Here is a 13,273-nt window from a genome sequence, read left to right as displayed (position 1 = left end):
AGGAGTTGACAGACCTACTCAGACAAACCTGGGACAGGAATGTAGGGAAATATCAGTGGGGACGTGATTGACATAGGTGACTTTGTATAAGAAATGGTTTAAAGGAGGAACAGAAGGGCACTTATATGGGAAGAAGGGGTACAATCCTGTCTCATTGAAGTCAGTTAATGTTTTGCCATTAACCTCAACAAAGTCAGGATTTTAGCCATTTGGATACTTATAAAAATTACCCTGGCCTCTTGAGTCTACAGAATTCGGCTTGAAATCTCAAGAGAATCAACTTTCTAATGATATTTTTGATGCATCAGTTTCCAGTTGGGTCAGAAATAGAAAGTACACAAACATCCAAAGATTACAAGTGAGAAAAGTAGCCACAAACATTTTAAAGCACAAAAGGTTTGAATCTATAAATGGGTAGCAGTTCAGCAGGGGCAAGGGAAAATATCCCTTATTTTTTCCAAACCTGATAGCCAGTTGCTTATTAGCATTTAAATGGCTGCTAAAACATCCACATAAGAAATTGAACCCCTCAGCTTGCTGTCTGACATCAGTAGAGAAACATCTTTCTTGGGACAGATGTTATGCTTTCAGGTTTTAATGTTTTCTAGGATGCCTGAAGGGCAGCTACTGGCTGTCACTGTAGAAGATTTGATAGGAACCAGTAGCTTCACTGCTTAACCTCACATATATTTGTTTGGCATGGCATTTTATTCCCATTGGGGTGGGATAGAAGTATGCAGCAACCAGAGACCCAGTTTTTGCTCCCAAGATTTCTTCACATTTTCTCATTTACTTGAGGCCATTATTACTCAACTGACTGGTTAGTTTAGTGGGGATTGCTTAGAAAAGGTTCAGGAAAAGAGTAGATTCCAAATCCATGTCCTCTTTCTCTAACTCGGAGCACTGTCTGTTCTGCAGAGCAAGAGGCAGAGGTCGCGGGAGAGGAAAGAGGAGGTTTGGGCCAGGCAGACGGCCAGGGCGTCCCCCAAAATTCATGCGCTTGGAAGTAACCAATGAAAACGGGGAAAAATGTGAAGAAGGAACACAGGTATACTTGGGGGAGTGGTGGGAAAAAAGCTCATCTATGATGTAATCTCGTGATTTAAACCTGTGTTATTTGAGGACAGAATGAGGCTGCTAGTTTTTATTTTCTGGCAGTCGCACCTGAGCCTGGGGAAAGCACAGTAATTTATTGCTAACTTGCACTGCTACAGTACTTGTTATCTCAAAGCAATTCACTGCTTATTGAGCAACAGTTATGGGATAGGACCCATTTAACAGTTCCATGGCAGCATAAACAGCTGTTTGGGGGGGGGGGGGGGGGACAGTGGAAAAGTCCATTCCAGTTGAAACTGCAGTGGAATTTGGCTGGGATACTAGAGTCAGGTCTACACTAGAAACTTGCTATATAATAATGTTGGTTATGGGCATGATTCTTTACAGTATTTTTATACAGCAAAATGCCTTGGATGTATTTATACCAGTATAGAAGTCCTTTTTCTGATACCGTTTATTCATTTGGGGAACTTATATAAGCTATCCCTGCAAAAAACCCTCTTTTTTGCCAGAATGAGGTGCACCTCGTTTTGGAGGTGGGGGAGTGTTACTAGTATATCTGTGCCAATAAAATCTTTCTAGTGCAAACCAGAACTAGAGTTAATGCCCTTACTTTTATGAAAGGTGTCAGAAGTGATTAGTGATTCAGTTTTATGTCTCAGTTGAAAAGCGACATCTGGAGCCCTTTGGTGTCATGCCAAAGCATTGGTTCAGTACTGACTCAGAGGGAAGATTGCATATGCTGCATACAAATTTTAATGCAATGCTTTGGAAGAGCCAAGTCTACATAATTGGGGACTCCCTGACTCAGAAGAACAGAGGCATATCATCAGAACTAATCCAAAGAACAGAAGGGAGTTGCAGTATGGGATGCGGACCTGAAGGTTCTAATGAACGGAGGAGCTTGGTTCTCACTGGAATGTATTAAGGAAGACTGTGCTAGGCTGGGAAAGATGCATAAAGAAATGGAGGCTCAGGTGATCTTTAGTGGGATTCTGCCCATCCTTAGAAAAGGAGAGCAGAAGTGAGACAAGATTAAGATGACTAACATATGGTTCAGGCAATGGTGCTACAAGGAGGGTTTGTCCATGGGAAAACCATTCTCATGGGAAGAATTTCACCTGCTCACGGATAATAACAGACTTCAAGGGTGGATACTTCAACTGATCAAAAGAGCTTTAAAAAAGGAATTCAAGGGAGACAGCTCCATGCCAGATTGTAATATTGTGTGGGAAGAAAATCAAGCAAAGGAGGATACGGCAGTGGAGAAAAGAACAAGAGAGGGTTTGAGAATGGACAACATTCCCACTGACAGTAACAGTCAGGTGATTCTGGCAGAAAAATGAGTATACCTAATTTGGCAAGAAATCTGTGCGAGGTCAAGCAGAAAAAATAAGGGTGTCTGTACAGCAGTGCAAGAAGCCTAGGTAACAAAGTGGAGGAAGTAGAGTGACTGAGTGTGATAAATGTGTGGAGGGAATGGTACAGCAAGGTTGCCTATAAAGGCATATGGCCTATCCACAATCACTATTAGCACATACCATAGAACTCTAACCTTTATTATCCAGCTTTCCCTATGAACCGAACAAGCAGTGGACACGGGTCCAAAAGTGAGCTCTTTCCTGTGGCCACTAGATGGCACTGCAGCTTCACACTTTCCCCTTATCCCCTTATCTGAATTTTTGATTATGCAATCTGGCCCTGATCCCAGTTAGATCAGATCAACAGGGTTCTGCTGTATCTCCAACAGCTGGACATGGGACACTAGATAAGGAGGGCTCTGAGTCACTACAGAGAATTCTTTCCCAGGTGTCTGGCTGGTGAGTCTTGCCCATATGCACAGGGTCTAACTCAGTGGTCACCAACCAGTAGATCAGGAGCCTCTGACAACTGGTAGATCTTGGAGCCTCTGACAGGTAATCTTGACTGATTTGGCCAAGAGGCTGTCAAGTGCAGCATGGCAGCTGCCCCTATCCCCACTGCTGCGCATCTCCCGCCCTTTGCCTTGGAGCTGCCTCTCCCCCCAGAGCCTCCTGCTTTCTGTGCAAAGCAGAGAAGGGAGAGGAGGGGGCACTGATGTCAGGTGCCCCCCTCCCACTCTATATTGTGTCTCCACAGAATGGATGGGGGGACAACAGGGCTTGGGATAGAGGGAGTTTGCTGGCTGCTTTGGAGAGTGGGGCAGGGCCAGAGTATGGGCGAGCCTACTTTAGCCCCACTGCACCACCACCCAGGAGCCACCTGAGGTAAGCAATGCCCACCTGGAGCCTGCTCCGAATCCCTGCCCCAGTCAGGTACCCCCCCAGGCCCCTGGACCCAAACTCCTGCCCAGAGCCTGCATTTTGAACCCCCTCCTGCACTCCAATTCCCTGCCCCAGGCTTAGCTCAGAGCCCCGCTATCACTCCAAATCCTTTGGCCCAAGGCCAGATCCTGTACCCCAACCCTCTGCCCCTACCTGGTGAAAAAGACAGAGGATGAGGGAGGATGGAGTGAACAGAGGCAGGTGGCCTCAGAAAAGAGACATGAAAGAAGTGGGGCAAGGGTGTTTGGGTCTGAGGTAGATCCTGGATCGCATTTAAATTCAAAAAGTGAGCTTGTGCTTAAAAAGGAGACCCCTGGTCTAACTGATCATAGGATTTGCAGTCAGGAAGGAATTTCCACCTACGTCAGACTGGAGGGTTTTTTCTTTCCTCTGCAGCACGGGGCATGGGACACTTTCTGCTTTGCACTAGAGCAGGGGTGGGCAAAAGGGCCTCTGTGGGCTGGATCTAGCCCACCAAGCGGGTTGATCCAGCCTGCAGAGGCCCTAATGCCAGGCCAATTAGGGCCTGGGGGCAGGGGAAGCACACCAAGTTTCCTCTTCCCTGCCAGGAGCACATAGCACTTGGAAGTACATGCTCCTGGCACGGCGGGAGGAGACTTCATGCTGTCCCCTGCCCTCAAGCCCTGATTGGCCTGGGGGCGAGAGGAGCACATGAAGTTTAGTCTGCCCTGCCCCCGCCCTGTGAGGAGCACATGGCACTTTGAAGGAAACTTTGCGTGCTGCTCCCACCCCCAGGCCAGTCAGAGCTTGGGGGTGGGGAAGCGTGTGAAGTCTCCTCCTGCCCTGCCAGAAGTATGTGGCACTTCAAAGTACTATGTGCTCCTGGCAGGGCGGAGGAAACTTAGTGCACTTTCCCCGCCCCCAAGCCCTAATTGGTCCTAATTGGCCTGGGGGTGGGGGAGTGTGTGAAACCTCTTCCTGCCATGCCAGGGACATGGGTGCTTAGTGGGAAGGAGGGGGCAAAGGGGCGCCCCCACTCCCAGACTAATCATGGTTTGTGGGTGGGGAAGCCTGGAAGCATCCTGGTTCCGCCCCCTCCATTTTAGGCCCCGCCCTGGCCAAAAATTATTGCTCACTCCTGCACTAGAGTAAATGGTGGATGCTGTGTAACTTGAAGTCTTTAAATCAAGGTTTGAGGACTTCAGTAGTTCTATCACCTGCGATTTCAGGAGGGCAGCTTTAGATAATCATAATGGTCCCTTTTCGACTAAAAGTCTGTGAGTCTAAGGGTACCATGTAGATTAGTGTACTCGAAAAAGGGAAATGAAGCGGCAATTTAAATAATCGCCGCTTCATTTACATCAAAATGGCTGCCGCGCTGTGCCGATCAGCTGTTTGGCTGCACAGCGCGGTAGTCTGGATGCTCCGCGGTCGACAAGGGAAGCTCTTGTCGACTGCCCCAATAAACCTCATTCCACGAGGTTAAATCGCCGCTTCATTTCCCTATGTTTAGAAATCTCATCTACATGGCTCCGTTGTTGGAGCCATGGAGCCTAGACATACCCTAAGTACTGATTAGGAATAGTGCTAGTTATCCTAGCTGCTCCATGTCAACTCTGAGGACACCATTGCTAGGGAGAAGGGTATAGCAGAGCATCTCATTTAGGAGGCTTTCAAACTCTGCAGCCACTATCTCTGTGGTAGAGTTGGAGAGTTCCCATTACACTGTGGAGCACAGGAAGAGAGACCTGATGCTCTCCTGTCTCACATGACTTCTGCTCAGTGCTGTGAGTTATCCATTGCTTAAACAAATTATCTTGCCCAGCTTTTCATAGATTTGAAAGTCAGAAGGGGCTATCATCCTCATCTAATCTGACCTTCTGCACAGAACTTCAATCAGGAATTCCTCATCAAGTTCAGCAATTTGTGGGAATTTACCAACCAAACCAGGATTTGAATCCTGGATCCTCAGATTAACAGTGTGTACTCAACTGAGCATTCGGGGCTCATAACTGGATGCATCGTTCCTCCTTGCAGCTTTCTTTTTCTCCTCCTCCTCCTCCAGCTGTGATTTGCCAGGACACTGCTTGAGTTTAGATGCCCTTGGCTCTCCACTTCATGTCTTTCATCTTATCGTATTTATTTTGTAAGCAGTTAATGTAACAATCAATTATTTTTCTATAGTTTATTGGAATCGTCTATCCTAGAATATTTATTGGAATCTGTCGGAGGAGAGTGTGCAGTTTGGAGAATTCTGCTTCTGACTCCCTAGGAGGCCCCCTCTTCTGCACTAATTCAGATAAACAGAAAAGCAGCTCTGCTGTGAAACACATGTAAACTACACACACTGGTTGTTTCTACTGCTGCCTGGAGAGGTGGAAAGTGGGAGTCAGATAGGAAAATAAACAGGGCATAATTGTATGTCCCAGTGTCTTACTCGCAGCTTCACCACTCCCATTAGTGTGCTGGTTAGGGCAAACTTTGAATGTGAAAACAGAATATTCCAATTAACTTGACAGTTAATTTGCACGAAGGAGGGAGAGACCCTCTGTGTTCCCCTGTGGCTTCAACTACACTAGGGATTTGTTCTTAAAATTTTTCTTCCCACCATCGCTAACAGGTTCACCTCCCTTGGTGACAGCAGTGGTAGGACATTAATGTACATGGTGGTTAGAACATGGGCTTCCACTTGCAGCACCCCCAGCCCTTCTGCTCCCAATGATGCTACCAGTGGTGGAGGTGAACTGCTGTCAGTAATGGGAAGTTTTAGAGGAAAAAGGCTGGTGTGGCCCAGTGTCATGAGTTCAATCATTTTAAAACATGAACAAATCCAGTCACCTGCCAATTGAGTATTATTAGAGCCTTTCTCACTGCCTGTGTGATTTGCCATTTCAGGACTTGCTGCATTTTTCCAGCAAGGGGCAGTTTGATGAGGCTGGACAAGCCACACTGAATGGGTTGGAACAGCAGGAGCAGACGTCAGTGCCACCAGAGACCCAGTCAGCACTGGATCAACAGCCACTGCAACTTCAGCAGCATCATGATGAGAGCCCGATGCCTACGCAGAGTACCATGACCGCAGACGACATGAGGCGAGCAAAGCGCATCCGAGTAAGTGAAGATGATAGTGGATCATGCCCTCTTTCATCCTCTCACTTTGCTTTAGCCAACGGAAGGCTTGGTTGGCTAGTCAGGTATGGCTGGTCTTTTGCTCCAGTATGATGTCTGTCTTCAAACCCCAAACACAGCATCTCTAGCTCAGAGAATTCCCTCGCTCAGAAAGTAAGACAAACCTAATGCACGAGTCAGTGTCACGTGAAATACTACTGAGATTTGGTCACTAATTGGACCTGATTCAATTCCAACACAGTAATTCTTTCATAGAAACATAATCCATCCAAGTTGGCAGGCAGCAGTGCTCTGAACAGCCATCCAAATCATGGTGCTGGGGCATGAACTAATGGCCTGTTCAGAACACCATCTGTCTGTCTTGCAGATCGGTTGGCTTTAGAAGTTATTGCCAAAGAGGCATTATGTCCATTCATCCCGATTATGATGATAAAGATTTTTTAATGATAAAATTCTTTCTTGGAGAAGGAAGCCTTCCTTCAGGAGGCCTGTGCTGAGAACTTTGCATGCCAACAGCAAACACTTTGAACCTGTGCTCTGTGGCAGCTGAGAAAACAGTTTTTTTCCACCATGTGTGGGAGGAAAATGATTTAGGCAAATAATCCTCGAAGCCATGTAATTGTATGATTGGTTTATTCAGCCTAAAATCTTTTTTCCCCTCCTCTATGTGTAAAATTGTGATTATAACAGGAAACAGCTGCAAACAAGTTGAGACTTCATTTTTAGGGGACGAGAGAAAGAAAGAGAGGATTAAAGGAAGAGACAATGAATGATTATTATAGGACAATCCTGAACCACATATGTGCCAACATTGATGGTGTAATTTAACAGATACGGTGACTTAACTAAGTGTAGAATTTGGCCCAGTCACATTAAAAATGAATGAGTGTGAAGCTTATAAAATGGTTGGCATCTGGGGGTCAGTATTTTGTGAAGTGGTCTTTTTTTTGATCTTTCTCTCTGTTGAAAACACTAGACATGTAAGTAAGGGTTTATGTAAGGCCATCAGACAGCTGTAACCAAAGAACACTGGGAACATTGCTGGTAGGAGCAGACAGTGGTGGTCAAATTCAGATGCTGAAGCTCTTCCAGTAAATAGCATTGCACCTGTTCTCAAGTGTGTATTGATTCATTTGCATATGATGGTATAACTTCTGTCCTACAAGTTGCAGCCTTGGATGTATGGGGAGAGGTAGTTTCATTATAATTACTGGATTTTAAAAGGTCTGAAGATCTCAGGCTTGGTTTGGAGGTAGCAGGGAGGAGATTGAATTGGTTGTTTCCTGGAAACATGAGTTTGGGTCACAAGTGAGATGAGTGTGGTGGTTATTTATTCCTCAGCCACATGTTTGTATCACATATCTCCTCCATCAGCTCACTTGCAGATTGGCACATTTGGCAACCCTTGATTAGCAGAGCCCTTGAAAACATAGGTTCCTCAACTTAAGGGGCTTTGGAAGAATTGCATGAGGGATGGTTGCATAAAACATGCCTAGGCAGTTAGACTGTGACCAATGCTATCAGTCAACACTAGATTTTAACCATGAAAATGTAACCATGACAATTTGTCTGTAGTCTTCCAATGGGTATGTGCAATTCACTACACTTTTTTTCATCACAGCACACAATAGGAAACGTCATAAGCCAGCAAGGGGAAGCTAAAGTTATGGTTTCAGATGTGTAAACTGTCATTTACTTTTAAATAACAGGTACAAAATTTGTAGCTACCAATTGGAACCTTGGACCTAGGGCGCTCTAAGTCACCACCATTTCTTAGTTAGGATTTCTTATTCAAACTTAGCACATACCCTGACCTGACTATTGAGAAGCTATGTAAGAAACATGAAAGTAAATTTATAGAACCTCTTCTGCCTTTCTAAGAAAGGAATAAAGCATGAGGTTATGGTAGAACTGCTCATCTTCAAGCAAACAATTGCAGTCAAAGATGTAAAATAAATAATTGTCATGAAGAGGCTTTACATGATTATTACAAACCTTTATTAGGCACAAACCTCAGTTTTACTATGTCTCCTTCTGTTAGACTCTGAAATTAAACATATAATCAGGTACCATGGGTGTATGAGCAATATTAAAAAATAAAACGTCTACAATAATCAGTCATTTGCATCCTCAGTGTATTAACTTTAATTGAGGGCACCTTTTTCAGTGAATAGACATTCTTTTGAAATGATAGGCAGGTCTTTTATAACTACAATCAAGGGGACCAATGGTCTTTGCATTTTAAATTTAGCTAACAGAATATGACTTATGCATTACAATACCCAGCAAATGATAAACTAGCTTATAATGGATACTTGCACCATTGCATTAGGGTGTATATCATCCCGTAGGATGCAGACTCTTGAAAAGAATATAGTAATAAACCCATAGATGTGCACGGCTGTGTCCAGGACAAGGCAATGCACATGTAGGGCTTGATTCAGCCCCTGTTATAATCACAGAACACTAGAACTGGAAGGAGACCTCAAAGGGTCATCAGGTCCAATCCCCTGCCCTCATAGCAGGACCCAGTACTGACTAGATCACCCCTGATAGATATCTATCTAACCTGCTCTTAAATCTCTCCAGAGATGGAGATTCCACAACCTCCCTAGGCAACTTATTCCAGTGTTTCACCACCCTGACAGTTAGGACATTTTTCCTAATGTCCAACCTAAACCTCCCTTGCTGCAGTTTAAGCCCATTGCTTCTTGAGCTATCCTCAGAGGCCAAGGAGAACAATTTATCTTTCTCATCCTTGTGACAGTCTTCTAGATACCTGAAAACCCCTCTCAATCTTTCCCTTTCCAAACTAAACAAGCCCAATTCTTTCAGTCTTCCTTCACAGGTCATGTTCTCTAGACCAGTGGTGCGCAACCTTTTTCCCGGTGCAACCCCTGGGAAAATTTTGATTGAACAAAAAACGTGTGGACCCTTTAAATGCCACTCTGCTCACCTGCTACTCCCCCTGCCTTCGCTGTGTATATGCCGAGCTGGGAAAAAAATTGTGATATTCCCCACCCCCCGGGCGCGCACCACTTCTTTAGAATTTTAATCATTTTTGTTGCTTTTCTCTGGACCTTCTTCAATTTCTCTATGTCTTTCTTGAAATGTGGTGCCCAGAACTGGACACAATACTCCAACTGAAGCCTAATCAGTGCACTGTAAAGCAGAAGAATGACTTCTTGTGTCTTGCTCACAACACACCTGTTAATGCATCCCAGAATCATGTTTAGGTTTTTTTGAACAGCGTCAGACTGTTGACTCATATTTAGCTTGGGGTCCACTATGACCCCCATATCCGTTTCAGCAGTACTCCTCCCTAGACAGTCGTTTCCCATTCTGTACGTGTGAGACTGATTGTTCCTTCCTAAGTGGAGCACTTTGCATTTGTCCTTATTAAAATTAATCCTATTTACCTCAGACCATTTCTCTAGTTTGTCCAGATCATTTTGAATTATGACCCTGTCCTCCAAAGCAGTTGCAACTCCTCCCAGCTTCGTTCATCTGCAAATTTAATAAGCGTGCTCTCTATGCCAATATCTAAATCATTGATGAAGATATTGAACAGAACCAGTACCCTGCGGAACCCCACTTGTTATGCCTTTCCAGCAGGATTGTGAACCGTTAACCACTCTCAGAGATTAGTTATTATCCAGCCAGTTATGCACCCACCTTATAGGAGCCCCATCTAAGTTGTGTTTGCCTAGTTTATTGATAAGAATATCATGAGAGACCATATCAAATGCCTTACTAAAGTCTAGGTATACCATGTCCACCGCTTCTCCCTTATCCACAAGACTCGTTAGCCTATCAAAGAAAGCTATCCAATTGGTTATGACTGGAAAGATTTACATTGGCTTCAATGAGTGCTGGATCAGGTCCACACTGAAGGAAGTACTTAGATATATCTGTCACTCTTCTGTTGGGTTTCTTGTTTACAGCTTTTGGCATTGGTTTGCCTTTGTAGTTCTAGAACCTGTTGCCAGAAGTATACATGTGGAGAGACATCTCCTTTTTGAACGTGTTTCATGAAGTAAATAATTTTCTTGAGACATTTGTTATTGTTTTAACTTATGCAGTATCACATGCTGAAGATTGAAAACTGTCAGAACAGTGTTATAACAGCCAGTATAAATGTAGGGCTTCCATCTGGAAAGCACTTGTCAAAATCAGGACCATCCTGCATATTTTCAGAAGGTACAAATCTGCTTACCAAGAAGGCTACAATGCTTTGACTACAAGTTATAGGGAATGGCTTAATAGTTTAAATTTCTAGTTGGAAACACTCAGACTCACTGGGTCCGATCCTGATAAGGTCAACACATCCCTTCAGTCGTCTTCTATAGAGTTCATGGAGTTTTTACTCTATGAAAGACTTGTCACCAAAACTTAAAACACTGAGATCCTGCATGTTTTGTGTGGACATAAGAGTCCATGGGACCCTTTTTGTAAGAGTAGGGTTTGACAGACTGACAGTATCCTGGATAAACCTTATGGAATTAAGATAAACATTTGTGAGTGAATTTAAACCTTGTTATATAATATCTTTGGGGTCCATTGTATGAAAAATGCATTTGTTTATGGGTTATTATGGAGTTATATAACTGCTGGAGGAGAAGGTGGATGCAAACATAATTCCTCCAGTTATCAGCCCTTTGAAGCCACCCCGTGGAAAGGTTTGGATATACTAGTTCAAACTAGGGATATTAAGTAGCGGTTAATTAACTAATTGAGTAGTTGATGTAATTTTCCATTGACTACTCGACTAGTCAATGGTGGGGGGCACTCGCTACCCCAGTTCCGGCTTTGCAGTTTAAATGTAGTAGGAGCCGGACACTCAGGCAGCCTGGCTCCTACTATATTTAGGACTCATCTAGACTGCATTCCTCTCTCGAAAGAGGAATATAAATGAAGCAGATCGAAAATTCAAATGAAGGGCAGATTTACAAATCTCATGCTTCATTTGCATAATTGCTTCCAAGCGCTTTTTCGAAAAAGGGTTTTTGGGGAAAAAAAAAACCTCGCAGTGTAGACAGGGTTCTTTCGGGGGGAAAAAACCCCTTTTTTGACAGAACCCATACTCCTGAAAAAATGAGGTGTACAGATTCTTTTGAAAAAGGGGATTTTTTTCGAAAGAACCCCATCTAGACTGCAGCTTTTTGGTTTTTTTGTTTTTTTTTTAAACCCCTTTTTGAAAAAAATGTTCATTTTGATTATGCAAATGAAGCGCGAGATTTGTAAATCTGCCCTTCATTTGAATTTTCAATCTGCTTCATTTGCATTCACTCAACTGTGACATAGGGGATTACAAAAATCATCACGCTTGGCCAAAATAAATGCTTTCTACCCTGTGTTGCAAAGCATTGTGTTTGTCAGTTTCCACTGTCTGGCCGCATTTGAAAAATGCTGTATTTAGATAGGCCTGATCCTGAAAGTTGCTTCATGTGGAGCCATGCACTCAATGCAGAGCAGCATGTAGGACAGAGGTGCAGTTTGTAAAGTGTGGTAGAATCCTGCAGGCTGAAAGGCACAACAGAAATGTAAGAGATTATTAAATTCTCAGGTGTACCGACCAGTAGGACAGCACTTAAATAAATCACTGTCCCTTACTTCCCAGCAATCTGACCCTTGCATCCATAACTTCTTTATTTTCCCATAGCTGCCATCTCTTGCTATGCATATTTCATTCTCACTGAGACTCTACGGGATTCGTTATATAATTTTTAATAAACACACCTTCTGAGGAAAGATGAATGGCAATACATCTCAAAGATTATCTGTGATTTCCATCTTTGCCTTTTAACTCCCTGCCTAACTTATTAGCTGAAGGACAAATCCTGAAATCCCTGCTTGGTCCTTACTGAGGCAAAGCTGTCATTTGGGGGAGTTTTGCTTGAGTACAGACTGAGCTAGGACTTCCAGATCTGGCCCTGACTGACAGTGACCCACAGAAGACTGATTACTGCCAAAGTCAAGTCTTCTGTTTTACGGTCCATTTCATAACATAAATATTTTTCTCTCCCCCAATGCTGCCTGCTCAGTTGGAGCTGCAGGTAGGTTTTTATTTTTTCCCTGTGTCTAACAGAACAAAATGAAATTGCCTGCCATGCCATTTTGTGCAACTTTTGCTTACTATCACTAGATGGAATCTGCCTTGTTGATGGTCTTGTGCTTGTTCTTTTGTATACAGAATGTGTACAAACCTGAGTGTCACCCAATAACTATGTGTTGGCATAGTTTCTCTTCGTCCCCTTCAGAGGGACTGATCCAGTGCAAGAACTATTAACAATTAACTCTTTAAAAGATATTTAAGTGAATCATCCCAAACTTTAAGCTGGGCAGATCAATGGGCAGATCTTGTGGATAAAGTACTATCCCTCGGCTGCCTGATTCAAGTCTGTCTGGTGCGCTTCTAGTGGTATATGTTAGGGTATGTCTAGACTACATGCCTCTGTCGCCAGAGGCATGTAGATTAGGCTACCCGACACAGTAAAATGAAGCGGCGATTTAAATAATCGCTGCTTCATTTAAATTTACATGGCTGCCGCACTGAGCCGACAAACAGCTAATCAGCTGTTTGTCGGCTCAGGGTGATAGTCTGGACGCGCGGGTGTCGACATCAAAGATATTTGTCGACCACCCAGGTATGCCTCCTGGGATCAGGTTTACCTGGGTGGTCGACAAATACCTTTGATGTCGACACCCGCACGTCCAGACTATCGCGCTGAGCCGACAAACAGCTGATCAGCTGTTTGTCGGCTCAGCACGGCAGCCATGTAAATTTAAATGAAGCGGTGATTATTTAAATCGCCGCTTCATTT

At 43.9% G+C, this 13,273-nt stretch overlaps 1 protein-coding gene across 4 annotated transcripts in view; it reads left to right on the top strand.

Moving 5' to 3' along the window:
- PRDM10 (PR/SET domain 10) overlaps window positions 1–13,273 on the top strand; it is a 105,809-nt gene that overhangs the window by 51,886 nt on the left and 40,650 nt on the right. For all 4 annotated transcript variants that reach the window (XM_075909729.2, XM_075909728.2, XM_075909727.2 and 1 more), the window contains exons 11-12: window positions 919–1,048; window positions 6,216–6,431. In XM_075909729.2, coding sequence (XP_075765844.1) covers window positions 919–1,048; window positions 6,216–6,431 — 346 coding nt within the window. The remainder of the gene's footprint in view (window positions 1–918; window positions 1,049–6,215; window positions 6,432–13,273) is intronic.

The sequence above is a fragment of the Pelodiscus sinensis genome, chromosome 25 (genome assembly GCF_052426305.1).
Source record: "Pelodiscus sinensis isolate ZL-2025 chromosome 25, ASM5242630v1, whole genome shotgun sequence".
Classification (NCBI taxonomy): domain Eukaryota; kingdom Metazoa; phylum Chordata; order Testudines; family Trionychidae; genus Pelodiscus; species Pelodiscus sinensis.
This window is presented reverse-complemented; position numbering and strand designations above follow the sequence as displayed.